A 15,790-nucleotide genomic window follows, 5' to 3' on the forward strand; every position below is an offset into this window, starting at 1 on the left:
AACGTTCAGCGGCATTCACAATGATTCACATTTTCTTAAACTGTACAGCACAAGCAGAGAAGAAGTCAATGACCATTGCAATAAATAATACAAAGTCCACCTTTTTAACACGTAGCATTTCACTATCCCTCGGTTGATGAGAAACCTTCCCTGGTCTGGGTGGCTCTACTACCATTTCTTGTTCTCCACCACTCGTTCCTTTCAGTTTTCTCACCGCCTCCAGATAGGAGACACTCTGGACACTCCTTACCCTTGCCACCTCATTTTCCTTCACCCTAACAGGGCACCCCAAGAATTCAGGCGCATGTTCACCTCCACAGTTGCAGCATTTCCCTTCATCTGGCATACGATATTCTTTCCTTCTGTACACACTTGACACATGACCAAATATTTTAAATTCATGACACTTAACGGGCTTGTGCACAAAAGCTCTTTCAGGGTATCTCACGAATCCTAACTTTATACAGTGGTTTGTTCTTTAAAAGTTGCAGCATACTGCAGCAAAGCTTGAACGGTACCGCATAATTATATGGCACATTATTTAAGTGTCATTGTAACCATTAAAGCTAGTTAGTGCTAGTTTGACCACTAGAGGGCATCTTTGAGAAGCATTTGATAGCCTTCCATAGTGGCTGTACTAGAGAATTTAAAACCTTTTTTTGAGAGAACATAGTACATGGGACTGATTTTAGGAAATGTTGCTTAATTTGCTTAATATTATGGTGTTTCTATTCAAAGAAATACGAAAAACCTTCTGGGTTTCCGTTAGGATGGAGCGGAAATTATGGCACTGTACAACATAACGGTCGGGAGTAGGCTACAGTACTGGGCAATTTAGCTAAAGAATCCCTGTGTCGTGCGGGCACGCGGGAGACCAGGGTTCAATTCCCTGAATGGGAGGCAGGAGTATGCTGTCCCTGTAAATAAGAATTTGTTCTTGACTGACTTGCCTAGTTAAATAAATGTTACACTAAGAGGATAACATTTCTACACCCTAATTGTATAATTGTAGTCTAACCAATACCCAAATGGAGATTCAGTGAAAATAAAAATCTTATTGATTTATCAAGACCAGTCCCCATGCTTATCTCAGAGCAGTGTGAAACGGTGCCAAAATAGTTGTAGGCTATTGCTTCTAACTTCAATATGCTCTTTTAACACTACTTTTATCAGCACATTACTCAACACTAGTGATACTCATGTCACCTACGGTAGGCCTGCAGTATATTGAAAAACATTGACCTCCAATAATTACATATGGGTCTCCCGGTGGCGGCCAACACAGGTATCAAATCTGCATCTTTGGCAACACATTTTGCTCTGCGATGCAGTGTCTTAGACCACTGCGCCAATCGGGAGGGCTATTATAATACTGTACATAGTGTCCAGGTCAGGATAACCAAAACATTTCTTTATTAAAGACTATCAGAAAGAATGTTGGTACTTATTTATTGTGAATCAACGCCATGAATGAGTGAGTCACTCAGCTTTATGTAGGTGCCGGACTATTTGACTGTGCCATCAATTTGATAATATATAATGATATTTTGGAGGTTATTTCGTTTTCAAAAAACAAAAGTGAGCGATTGTAATCTGAGTAAAGGCCAAAATAATATTTGTAAAGGCCAAAACATGTATTTTTGCTTTTAGAGGGAGAGAAAAGCTGGGCCAATTGGGCGCCACCCTATGGGACTCCCAATCATGGTCGGATGTGATACATAATAGTAATAAAAATAATTATTTCTGGCGTATTAAACTGAAATTACAAGGACAGTTCCATTGTGCGCCTCTCGGGAGTCATGACCAATATGACCAATATATATTGTCCTGCTAATATCAGGGTTAATAATATATCTGTGAGAATATCCAAGGGGCTTTTATATAATTCTAAATGAATAATAATATGAATCACTTTGTTTAAAAAATAACAATATTTTGGAGATGATTTCGTTTTCAAATAATGTAAAATGAGCGAGAAAAGGGAAATTCTTGAACAAGGGGTGAGACATTGTTACTAATTTGTAAATAAAGCCAGTTTGTTATTTAGAATTATTTATTGTTTTTAGAGGGAGAGAAACCAAAAACCTACAGTCATCTCATGGGCCTCCCAATCGAGGCCAGCATGGGTATTTAACCAGCATCAGTAGCACTGCGATTCAGTATCTTAGACAGCTACGCCACTCAGGCAATGTACAATGTCACCGGTCGGGAGTAGACTACAGTACTACAGAAACACAGTAACCCCTTTGGGACCTCCTCCTTGTGCTGGTCTGGTGCAATGAAGTGGTGATGCAGGGTACAGTACTAAACCACAAATTACCCGCAACATAAAGTCCCGCAACATAATCACAAAACTTTTAGTGGAGCAACCACTGTATGAGAAGGGAGAGATCCTTCATCAAAGAACAGTAGCATGGATGAAGTGAACTTCTTTCCTCCATCCACCATACAGGTCAGTCTACGTGCACTACCACTCCATCGATGTCTTCAGTTATATTCTCTGCCTTTATTTCTTGCACCACCCCAGAAATAACCTTGATAGGCGCCCTGCTACGAAAATCCATGCAGGAAACATTCCACTAAGATATTTTTTTGAGTCTTAATACAAGCTTCTTCTGCTCCGCAGACAAAAATCTAAATAAGGCCACTTCTTGTGACTCTCACTGACTCCACACTTTCTTCCAACACATTCCAGATTTTCCTGGAGACAATAAATGGATTTCCCAAGTAGCATTGATCCAAAACCCTGACTCCGACCAAAAATCGATTCTTGTGGTTTCCTATTTTCCAACATACTTTACTTCTCTTGTTTCCCTTTTTGTTTGCCACTGTAACCCACTCATTCTCACTTTCTGGTCTATTAGCTTTACTCGGCTCACTAGCAGTTTCAAACTGAATCTCAGTTTCCGCCATCTTCCGTCCCCCATATCTATTCCTTCCAACCTCCAAGGCTTCTCTGGCATTATCACTTAATTATAAACGGGGTGATTCGAGCCCTGAGTGCTGATTGGCTGACAGCCGTGGTATATCAGACCATAAACCACGGGAATTACAAAATATTTATTTTTACTTCTCTAATTACGTTGGTAACCAGTTTATAATAGCAATAAGGCACCTTGGGTGGTATATGGCCAATATACCATGGCTAAGAGCTGTTCTTATGCACGATGCAATGCAGAGTGCCTGGATATAGCCCTTGGCCACACCCCTTTCGGGCCTTATTGCTTAATTAACCAATCCAGGCATTAGCACTAACGTGTGACTACAGTCTTTCCCTCCCCTCACCTGAAGTTTAGCTCCATTATGCATGATCACACACCAGAGATCCAACATACCAGAATAGCTCTTTATAATAACCATAACCTTGTCCCCAGGCTAATTGTGCATACAGTGCGAGGCAGTGTCTTGTTAACGAGATTACAATGACAATGGTTATTTCCCCAAAGTTCAGTATACTGAAGAAAAATATCAAATGCAACATGCAACAATTTCTAAGATTTCACTGAGTTACATACATATATGAGGAAAAAGGTAAATTGAAATTAATTAATTAGGCCCTAATCTATGGATTTCACATGACTGGGAATACAGATATGCATCGTAGGGTTACAGATACCTCACAATGGGCCTCATGATCTCTTTGGGGTATTTTTGTATATTCAAATTGTCAATCGATAAAATGCAATTGCGTTTGTTGTCTGTAGCTTATGCCTGCCAATGCCATAACCCCACCGCCACAGTGGGGCACTCTGAGCAAACTGCTCACCCACACAACGCCATACACATGGTCTGCGGTTGTGAGGCCAGTTGGATGTACTGCCAAATTCTCTGAAACTATGTTGGAGGCGGCTTATGGTACAGAAATGAATAATCAATTCTCTGCCGACAGCTCTGGTGGACATTCCTGCAGTCAGCATACCAATTGCATGCTCCCTCAACTTGAGACATTTGTGGCATTGTGTTGTGTGAAATGCTCACTAACAGGGATGTAAATACATTTGTGTACAATATTTTAGAGAAATAAGCATATGGAACATTTCTGGGATATTTTATTTCAACTTAGAAAAAATGCGACCAACACTTTACATGTTGCGTTGATATTTTTGTTCAGTGTAAATTGGTGTTCTGAGACAACGTAGCTGAGTGTATTCAGTTATATGTTCCATTCCAGTCTGTGGCTCTGAACGTGATCAGTGAGCAGACGATGAGGACGACCTCTGACCCCCAGAAGAGTCAGATGGCCTGTCTGGAGGAGGTCCATATCACGAACATCAGACCTAGGGATGGACTGGTGAGAAGAGTTAGCCTGCATCCCAAATGGCACCCTATGCCATATACAGTGGTGTAAATACTTTTAAGTACAACTTAATTTGATTTTTGGGGTATCTGTATTTTACTTTACTATTTATATTTTTGCATACTTTTACTTCACTACATTCCTAAAGAAAATAATATTATTTTTACTCCATACATTTTCCCTGACACCCAAAAGTACTTGTTACATTTTGACAGGAAAATGGTCCAATTCACACACTTATCAAGAGAACATCCCTGGTCATCCCTACTGCCGCTAATCTGGCGGAATCACTAAACACAAACGCTTCGTTTGTAAATTATGTCTGAGTGTTGGAATTTTAAAGGGTTTATACTTTTACTTTTGATACTTAAGTACATTTTAGCAATTATATTTACTTTTGATACTTAAGTATACTTAAAACCAAATACTTTTAGACTTTAACTCAAGTAATATTTTACTGGTTGACTTTGACTTTTACTAGTCATTTTCTATTAAGGTATCTTTACTTTTACTCAAGTATGAAAATGTAGTACTTTTCCCGCCACTGACCGTATACTGTACAATGCACAACGTTTGACCAGGGCCCATAGGTGTCAGGAGAAAAGTAGTGACTATATAGGAAATAGGGTGGCATATAAGAAGCTGACATATGCTTGAAATTAGAGAAGAGTCTTACATGATCAGCCCGAGCTAGATGTACTGCTTGATTTCTCAGTCTCTGAGATTGATTGCTTCTTCCTTACATTCTGCTGTCCTGTGTCATCTCAGGGGTTGTATATCAAATCCACCTACGACGGGCTTCACATCATCACTGGAACCACAGAACATGTGAGTATCCCGTCTATCCCGATAGTAGTAGTCTGGAGTAGTTTGGAGTAGTCTAGTAGTCTGGAGTGTAGATAGTAGATGGTCTGGAGTGATCCAGTCAGATGTACAGTACTGTGATGTCTCCTTGCTCACCATCTGTCTTTCTGTTGTCCTCTGCCCTCCAGTCTCCAGCAGACAGAACACACAGGATCCACGCAGGAGACGAGGTCGTCCAGGTCAACAAGCAGACAGTGGTAGCTTACCTCATAGAGCTTCTCTCATCTGTCCATTATCTCTCAGCCTAACCCAGGGCTGAGAGAGACCAAATATCTTTGATAAATCAACAACAAGCTCTTACTCAATAATAGTAGGAGCACAGGGATAGACAGAAAGTGTTGATGATGAAGGTTCTGCTGATGGGACTGATGATGATGGATGTGATGATGGGAATGATGATGATGGGAGTGATGATGATGGATGAGATGATGTGATGATGATGATCGGAGTGAGGATGATGGATGTGATGATGATGGATGTGATGATGGGAGTGATGACGATAGATGTGATGACGATAGATCTGATGATGGATGTGATGATGGGAGTGATGACGATAGATGTGATGACGATAGATCTGATGATGGATGTGATGATGGGAGTGAGGATGATGATGTGATTATGGGAGTGATGATGATGGATGTGGTGACGTTAGATGTGATGATGATGGATGTGATGATGATGGATATAATGATGGGATGATGATGATGATGGGAGTGATGATGATGAGAGTGATGATGGGAGTGATAATGGGAGTGAGGATGATGGATGTGATGATGATGATGATGATGGATGTAATGATGGGAGTGATGACGATAGATGTGATGATGGGAGTAAGGATGATGGATGTAATGATGGGAGTGATGACGATAGATGTGATGATGGGAGTAAGGATGATGGATGGGATGATGGGAGTGATGATGATGGATGTGGTGACGATAGATGTGATGATGATGGATGTGATGATGATGGATATAATGATGGGATGATGATGATGGGAGTGATGATGATGAGAGTGATGATGGGAGTGATAATGGGAGTGAGGATGATGGATGTGATGATGATGATGATGATGATGATGATGATGATGATGATGTAATGATGGGAGTGATGACGATAGATGTGATGATGGGAGTAAGGATGATGGATGGGATGATGGGAGTGATGATGGATGTGATGAAGGGTCTGCTGATGGGAGTGATGATGATGGGGGTGATGATGGATGTGATGAAAGGTCTGCTGATGGGAGTAGTGATGATGGATGAGATGATGAGGGTTGTGATGCTGGATGGGTTTGATGAGGTGTCCTATCTGTCTGTCTGTGGTGCCTCCAGGTGGGCTGGCAGCTGGACAACCTGGTGGGTAAGCTGAAGGCGGACCCAGCAGGCGTTACTCTGGTGGTGAAGAAGAGGCCCTCGGGTACCTTTAGCTTCACCCCGGCCCCCCTGAAAAACATGCGCTGGAGGCCCCTTCTGGTGCAGGTAGAGCCGTAATACACACACACACACACACACGCACACACACACACACACACACACACACACACACACACACACACACACACACACACACACACACACACACACACACACACACACACACACACACACACACACACACACACACACACACACACACACACACACACACACACACAGCTTGTTTGATTGAAGAACAACCATAGAACAGGTGGTCCCAGCTCCCCTTATCCCTGTTGATATCATAGTGTTGAATCAATTCTGGATTTATTTTCATCTGTCATCATAGGTGTGACATTTTTGTGTTTGGTATCCCAGAGCTGTTTGTTTTTGGTGGGGTTTGACAAGATAGGACAAGTTCCTCAGTTATTCAGCCACCCGGGCTGCGTCTTTCAGTGGATGGGTTGTAACTAATAATTAAACCCTTCTTCCTATTTCTTCCTCAAAAAAAGAATAGCACAAAGTCCAACCATGTATTGATGTCAGACGTCTTTTGAAGGTGACTCATGTTCACAGATCATGGGTCTAGTGTGACTGAATAGGCTTTGTGTTTCAGAACCCGTTTAGGAAGTGTGTTTTAAATAGATTGCATAGTCCTTCAAATGTCAGTAGTGGGCTGAGTCAGTGTGTCCCGACTACACTGTAACCTCGCCAGGTCTGGATTTTTCCAAAGGGAATTTTGCTTAATTCGAAATAACGCCATGTAATGCATTAGTATTTTGGTGATTATTTTGCTGATCGTTATGGTGGAGTTGTCTAATTTTATCAGCTAAGCTACCTCAAGCCAATCATTTAACACAGATTTCTGTTGTTTTAGTGTTTTTATTTGACAACATTTGGAAATATCTGGGAATCTATTCCGTTACACCTGCAATAACATCAATAACATCTGCTAAACACGTATATGTGACCACTAATAATGTATTTGATTTGATTATTATAACAAGTATTTTGTTGTTCTGTGTGTTAGAGCGCCCTGAGTATGTCTAAGATCCAGTCTCCAAAACATGCCAGTGAAGCCCGCATGAAAAAAGAAAAGCCAGCCATTCTGGAGCTATTTATTCCTCCTCCCCCCACTGTACCCTATACCCCACGGTGAGTATCTGTCTGTCTGTCTGTTTGACTGTCTGTCGGTCGGCTTGACTGTTTGTATCTCTGCCCTCCTCAGGCTTTAGGAATGGGAAACCCCCAAACTCTTGTTTAGTCCATTAAGTCCCAAACATGTACTTAGAACTTCTGTTGAAATCACTGTTTGGGAAGAAAAAAGTATTTGTACCCCTACAATGCTGGATACTGATCTGTTAGCTGGATACTCCTCTGTTAGCTGGATACTGCTCTGTTCGCTGGATACTGATCTGTTAGCTGGATACTGCACTTTTAGCTGGATACTGCTCTGTTAGCTGGATACTGCACTGTTAGCTGGATACTGCACTGTTAGCTGGATACTGATCTGTTAGCTGGATACTACTCTGTTAGCTGGTTTCTATTCTGTTAGCTGGATACTGATCTGTTAGCTCTGGATACTGATCTGTTAGCTGGTTACTGCTCTGTTAGCTGGATACTGCTCTGTTAGCTGGTTTCTGCTCTGTTAGCTGGTTTCTGCTCTGTTAGCTGGATACTGATCTGTTAGCTGGATACTGCTCTGTTAGCTGGATACTGCTCTGTTAGCTGGTTTCTTCTCTGTTAGCTGGATACTACTCTGTTAGCTGGATACTGCACTGTTAGCTGGATACTGCTCTGTTAGCTGGATACTGATCTGTTAGCTGGATACTGCTCTGTTAGCTGGATACTGCTCTGTTAGCTGGTTTCTTCTCTGTTAGCTGGATACTACTCTGTTAGCTGGATACTGATCTGTTAGCTGGATACTGCACTTTTAGCTGGATACTGCTCTGTTAGCTGGATACTGATCTGTTAGCTGGATACTGCACTGTTAGCTGGATACTGATCTGTTAGCTGGATACTGCACTGTTAGCTGGATACTGATCTGTTAGCTGGATACTGCTCTGTTAGCTGGATACTGCTCTGTTAGCTGGATACTGATCTGTTGGCTGGATACTACTCTGTTAGCTGGATACTACTCTGTTAGCTGGATACTGCTCTGTTAGCTGGATACTGATCTGTTAGCTGGATACTGCTCTGTTAGCTGGATACTGATCTGTTAGCTGGATACTGCACTGTTAGCTGGATACTGATCTGTTAGCTGGATACTGCTCTGTTAGCTGGATACTGCTCTGTTAGCTGGATACTGCTCTGTTAGCTGGATACTGATCTGTTAGCTGGATACTGCTCTGTTAGCTGGATACTGATCTGTTAGCTCTGGATACTGATCTGTTAGCTGGTTACTGCTCTGTTAGCTGGATACTGCTCTGTTAGCTGGTTTCTTCTCTGTTAGCTGGATACTACTCTGTTAGCTGGATACTGCACTGTTAGCTGGATACTGCACTGTTAGCTGGATACTGATCTGTTAGCTGGATACTACTCTGTTAGCTGGATACTGATCTGTTAGCTGGATACTGCACTTTTAGCTGGATACTGCTCTGTTAGCTGGATACTGATCTGTTAGCTGGATACTGCACTGTTAGCTGGATACTGATCTGTTAGCTGGATACTGCACTGTTAGCTGGATACTGATCTGTTAGCTGGATACTGCTCTGTTAGCTGGATACTGCTCTGTTAGCTGGATACTGATCTGTTAGCTGGATACTGCACTGTTAGCTGGATACTGATCTGTTAGCTGGATACTACTCTGTTAGCTGGATACTACTCTGTTAGCTGGATACTGCTCTGTTAGCTGGATACTGATCTGTTAGCTGGATACTGCTCTGTTAGCTGGATACTGATCTGTTAGCTGGATACTGCACTGTTAGCTGGATACTGATCTGTTAGCTGGATACTGCTCTGTTAGCTGGATACTGCTCTGTTAGCTGGATACTGCTCTGTTAGCTGGATACTGATCTGTTAGCTGGATACTGCTCTGTTAGCTGGATACTGATCTGTTAGCTCTGGATACTGATCTGTTAGCTGGTTACTGCTCTGTTAGCTGGATACTGCTCTGTTAGCTGGTTTCTGCTCTGTTAGCTGGATACTGATCTGTTAGCTGGATACTGCACTGTTAGCTGGATACTGCTCTGTTAGCTGGATACTGATCTGTTAGCTGGATACTGCTCTGTTAGCTGGATACTGCTCTGTTAGCTGGTTTCTTCTCTGTTAGCTGGATACTACTCTGTTAGCTGGATACTGATCTGTTAGCTGGATACTGATCTGTTAGCTGGATACTGATCTGTTAGCTGGATACTGCACTGTTAGCTGGATACTGCACTGTTAGCTGGATACTGATCTGTTAGCTGGATACTACTCTGTTAGCTGGATACTACTCTGTTAGCTGGATACTGATCTGTTAGCTGGATACTGATCTGTTAGCTGGATACTGCACTGTTAGCTGGATACTGCTCTGTTAGCTGGATACTGCTCTGTTAGCTGGATACTGACCTGTTAGCTGGATACTGACCTGTTAGCTGGATACTGATATGTTAGCTGGATACTGATATGTTAGCTGTATACTGCTCTGTTAGCTGGATACTTCTCTGTTAGCTGGATACTGATCTGTTAGCTGGATACTGCACTGTTAGCTGGATACTGCTCTGTTAGCTGGATACTGCTCTGTTAGCTGGATACTGATCTGTTAGCTGGATACTGCTCTGTTAGCTGGATACTGCTCTGTTAGCTGGATACTGCTCTGTTAGCTGGATACTGATCTGTTAGCTGGTTACTGCTCTGTTAGCTGGATACTGCTCTGTTAGCTGGTTCCTGCTCTGTTAGCTGGTTCCTGCTCTGTTAGCTGGTTTCTATTCTGTTAGCTGGATACTGATCTGTTAGCTCTGGATACTGCTCTGTTAGCTGGATACTGCTATGTTAGCTGGTTTCTTCTCTGTTAGCTGGATACTACTCTGTTAGCTGGATACTGATCTGTTAGCTGGATACTGCACTGTTAGCTGGATACCGCTCTGTTAGCTGGATACTGATCTGTTAGCTGGATACTGCACTGTTAGCTGGATACTGATCTGTTAGCTGGATACTACTCTGTTAGCTGGATACTACTCTGTTAGCTGGATACTACTCTGTTAGCTGGATACTGCACTGTTAGCTGGATACTACTCTGTTAGCTGGATACTACTCTGTTAGCTGGATACTGCTCTGTTAGCTGGATACTGCTCTGTTAGCTGGATACTGATCTGTTAGCTGGATACTGCACTTTTAGCTGGATACTGCTCTGTTAGCTGGATACTGATCTGTTAGCTGGATACTGATCTGTTAGCTGGATACTACTCTGTTAGCTGGATACTACTCTGTTAGCTGGATACTGCACTGTTAGCTGGATACTACTCTGTTAGCTGGATACTACTCTGTTAGCTGGATACTGCTCTGTTAGCTGGATACTGATCTGTTAGCTGGATACTGCTCTGTTAGCTGGATACTGATCTGTTAGCTGGATACTACACTGTTAGCTGGATACTGATCTGTTAGCTGGATACTGCTCTGTTAGCTGGATACTGATCTGTTAGCTGGATACTGCACTGTTAGCTGGATACTACTCTGTTAGCTGGATACTACTCTGTTAGCTGGATACTACTCTGTTAGCTGGATACTGATCTGTTAGCTGGATACTGCTCTGTTAGCTGGATTCTGATCTGTTAGCTGGATACTACACTGTTAGCTGGATACTGATCTGTTAGCTGGATACTGCTCTGTTAGCTGGATACTGATCTGTTAGCTGGATACTGCACTGTTAGCTGGATACTACTCTGTTAGCTGGATACTACTCTGTTAGCTGGATACTACTCTGTTAGCTGGATACTGATCTGTTAGCTGGATACTGCTCTGTTAGCTGGATACTGATCTGTTAGCTCTGGATACTGATTTGTTAGCTGGTTACTGCTCTGTTAGCTGGATACTGCTCTGTTAGCTGGTTTCTGCTCTGTTAGCTGGTTTCTGCTCTGTTAGCTGGATACTTATCTGTTAGCTGGATACTGATCTGTTAGCTGGATACTACTCTGTTAGCTGGATACTGATCTGTTAGCTGGATACTGCTCTGTTAGCTGGATACTGCTCTGTTAGCTGGTTTCTTCTCTGTTAGCTGGATACTACTCTGTTAGCTGGATACTGATCTGTTAGCTGGATACTGCACTGTTAGCTGGATACTGCTCTGTTAGCTGGATACTGATCTGTTTGCTGGATACTGCTCTGTTCGCTGGATACTGCTCTGTTAGCTGGTTTCTTCTCTGTTAGCTGGATACTACTCTGTTAGCTGGATACTGCACTGTTAGCTGGATACTACTCTGTTAGCTGGATACTACTCTGTTAGCTGGATACTGCTCTGTTAGCTGGATACTGATATGTTAGCTGGATACTGCTCTGTTAGCTGGATACTGATCTGTTAGCTGGATACTGCACTGTTAGCTGGATACTGATCTGTTAGCTGGATACTACTCTGTTAGCTGGATACTACTCTGTTAGCTGGATACTGCTCTGTTAGCTGGATACTGATCTGTTAGCTGGATACTGCTCTGTTAGCTGGATACTGATCTGTTAGCTGGATACTGCACTGTTAGCTGGATACTGTTCTGTTAGCTGGATACTGCTCTGTTAGCTGGATACTGATCTGTTAGCTGGATACTGCACTGTTAGCTGGATACTGATCTGTTAGCTGGATACTGCTCTGTTAGCTGGATACTGCTCTGTTAGCTGGATACTGCACTGTTAGCTGGATACTACTCTGTTAGCTGGATACTACTCTGTTAGCTGGATACTACTCTGTTAGCTGGATACTGATCTGTTAGCTGGATACTGCTCTGTTAGCTGGATACTGATCTGTTAGCTCTGGATACTGATTTGTTAGCTGGTTACTGCTCTGTTAGCTGGTTTCTGCTCTGTTAGCTGGTTTCTGCTCTGTTAGCTGGTTTCTGCTCTGTTAGCTGGATACTTATCTGTTAGCTGGATACTGATCTGTTAGCTGGATACTACTCTGTTAGCTGGATACTGATCTGTTAGCTGGATACTGCTCTGTTAGCTGGATACTGCTCTGTTAGCTGGTTTCTTCTCTGTTAGCTGGATACTACTCTGTTAGCTGGATACTGATCTGTTAGCTGGATACTGCACTGTTAGCTGGATACTGCTCTGTTAGCTGGATACTGATCTGTTTGCTGGATACTGCTCTGTTCGCTGGATACTGCTCTGTTAGCTGGTTTCTTCTCTGTTAGCTGGATACTACTCTGTTAGCTGGATACTGCACTGTTAGCTGGATACTACTCTGTTAGCTGGATACTACTCTGTTAGCTGGATACTGCTCTGTTAGCTGGATACTGATATGTTAGCTGGATACTGCTCTGTTAGCTGGATACTGATCTGTTAGCTGGATACTGCACTGTTAGCTGGATACTGATCTGTTGGCCGGATACTGCTCTGTTAGCTGGATACTGATCTGTTAGATGGATACTGCACTGTTAGCTGGATACTGATCTGTTAGCTGGATACTACTCTGTTAGCTGGATACTACTCTGTTAGCTAGATACTGCACTGTTAGCTGGATACTACTATGTTAGCTGGATACTACTCTGTTAGCTGGATACTGCTCTGTTAGCTGGATACTGCTCTGTTAGCTGGATACTGATCTGTTAGCTGGATACTGATCTGTTAGCTGGATACTGCACTGTTAGCTGGATACTGATCTGTTTGCTGGATACTACTATGTTAGCTGGATACTACTCTGTTAGCTGGATACTACTCTGTTAGCTGGATACTGCTCTGTTAGCTGGATACTGATCTGTTAGCTGGATACTGCACTTTTAGCTGGATACTGCTCTGTTAGCTGGATACTGCACTGTTAGCTGGATACTGATCTGTTAGCTGGATACTGCACTGTTAGCTGGATACTGATCTGTTAGCTGGATACTGATCTGTTAGCTGGATACTGATCTGTTAGCTGGATACTGATCTGTTAGCTGGATACTACTCTGTTAGCTGGATACTACTCTGTTAGCTGGATACTGCACTGTTAGCTGGATACTGATCTGTTAGCTGGATACTGCTCTGTTAGCTGGATACTGATCTGTTAGCTGGATACTGATCTGTTAGCTGGATACTACTCTGTTAGCTGGATACTACTCTGTTAGCTGGATACTGCACTGTTAACTGGATGCTACTCTGTTAGCTGGATACTACTCTGTTAGCTGGATACTGCTCTGTAAGCTGGATACTGATCTGTTAGCTGGATACTGCTCTGTTAGCTGGATACTGATCTGTTAGCTCTGGATACTGATTTGTTAGCTGGTTACTGCTCTGTTAGCTGGATACTGCTCTGTTAGCTGGTTTCTGCTCTGTTAGCTGGTTTCTGCTCTGTTAGCTGGATACTTATCTGTTAGCTGGATACTGATCTGTTAGCTGGATACTACTCTGTTAGCTGGATACTGATCTGTTAGCTGGATACTGCTCTGTTAGCTGGATACTGCTCTGTTAGCTGGTTTCTTCTCTGTTAGCTGGATACTACTCTGTTAGCTGGATACTGATCTGTTAGCTGGATACTGCACTGTTAGCTGGATACTGCTCTGTTAGCTGGATACTGATCTGTTAGCTGGATACTGCTCTGTTCGCTGGATACTGCTCTGTTAGCTGGTTTCTTCTCTGTTAGCTGGATACTACTCTGTTAGCTGGATACTGATCTGTTAGCTGGATACTGCACTTTTAGCTGGATACTGCTCTGTTAGCTGGATACTGATCTGTTAGCTGGATACTGCACTGTTAGCTGGATACTGATCTGTTAGCTGGATACTGCACTGTTAGCTGGATACTGATCTGTTAGCTGGATACTGCTCTGTTAGCTGGATACTGCTCTGTTAGCTGGATACTGATCTGTTAGCTGGATACTGCACTGTTAGCTGGATACTGATCTGTTAGCTGGATACTACTCTGTTAGCTGGATACTACTCTGTTAGCTGGATACTGCACTGTTAGCTGGATACTACTCTGTTAGCTGGATACTACTCTGTTAGCTGGATACTGCTCTGTTAGCTGGATACTGATCTGTTAGCTGGATACTGCTCTGTTAGCTGGATACTGATCTGTTAGCTGGATACTGCACTGTTAGCTGGATACTGATCTGTTAGCTGGATACTGCACCGTTTATCTGGATACTGCTCTGTTAGCTGGATACTGAACTGTTAGCTGGATACTGCTCTGTTAGCTGGATACTGCTCTGTTAGCTGGTTTCTTCTCTGTTAGCTGGATACTACTCTGTTAGCTGGATACTGATCTGTTAGCTGGATACTGCACTTTTAGCTGGATACTGCTCTGTTAGCTGGATACTGATCTGTTAGCTGGATACTGCACTGTTAGCTGGATACTGATATGTTAGCTGGATACTGCACTGTTAGCTGGATACTGATCTGTTAGCTGGATAATGCACTGTTAGCTGGATACTGCTATGTTAGCTGGATACTGCTCTGTTAGCTGGATACTGATCTGTTAGCTGGATACTGATCTGTTAGCTGGATACTGATCTGTTAGCTGGATACTGATCTGTTAGCTGGATACTACTCTGTTAGCTGGATACTGCACTGTTAGCTGGATACTACTCTGTTAGCTGGATACTACTCTGTTAGCTGGATACTGCTCTGTTAGCTGGATACTGATATGTTAGCTGGATACTGCTCTGTTAGCTGGATACTGATCTGTTAGCTGGATACTGCACTGTTAGCTGGATACTGATCTGTTAGCCGGATACTGCTCTGTTAGCTGGATACTGATCTGTTAGATGGATACTGCACTGTTAGCTGGATACTGATCTGTTAGCTGGATACTACTCTGTTAGCTGGATACTACTCTGTTAGCTAGATACTGCACTGTTAGCTGGATACTACTATGTTAGCTGGATACTACTCTGTTAGCTGGATACTGCTCTGTTATCTGGATACTGCTCTGTTAGCTGGATACTGATCTGTTAGCTGGATACTGATCTGTTAGCTGGATACTGCACTGTTAGCTGGATACTGATCTGTTTGCTGGATACTACTATGTTAGCTGGATACTACTCTGTTAGCTGGATACTACTCTGTTAGCTGGATACTGCTCTGTTAGCTGGATACTGATCTGTTAGCTGGAT

At 42.8% G+C, this 15,790-nt stretch overlaps 1 protein-coding gene across 1 annotated transcript in view; it reads left to right on the forward strand.

Moving 5' to 3' along the window:
• The window catches only part of LOC118398800 (connector enhancer of kinase suppressor of ras 3-like), a 66,492-nt gene that overhangs the window by 30,981 nt on the left and 19,721 nt on the right, over nucleotides 1–15,790 (forward strand). Inside the window, exons 6-10 of the mRNA XM_035794516.2 lie at nucleotides 4,172–4,291; nucleotides 5,066–5,125; nucleotides 5,290–5,358; nucleotides 6,493–6,639; nucleotides 7,607–7,731. Coding sequence (XP_035650409.2) covers nucleotides 4,172–4,291; nucleotides 5,066–5,125; nucleotides 5,290–5,358; nucleotides 6,493–6,639; nucleotides 7,607–7,731 — 521 coding nt within the window. The remainder of the gene's footprint in view (nucleotides 1–4,171; nucleotides 4,292–5,065; nucleotides 5,126–5,289; nucleotides 5,359–6,492; nucleotides 6,640–7,606; nucleotides 7,732–15,790) is intronic.

The sequence above is a fragment of the Oncorhynchus keta genome, chromosome 19 (genome assembly GCF_023373465.1).
Source record: "Oncorhynchus keta strain PuntledgeMale-10-30-2019 chromosome 19, Oket_V2, whole genome shotgun sequence".
In the NCBI taxonomy this organism is placed as follows: domain Eukaryota; kingdom Metazoa; phylum Chordata; class Actinopteri; order Salmoniformes; family Salmonidae; genus Oncorhynchus; species Oncorhynchus keta.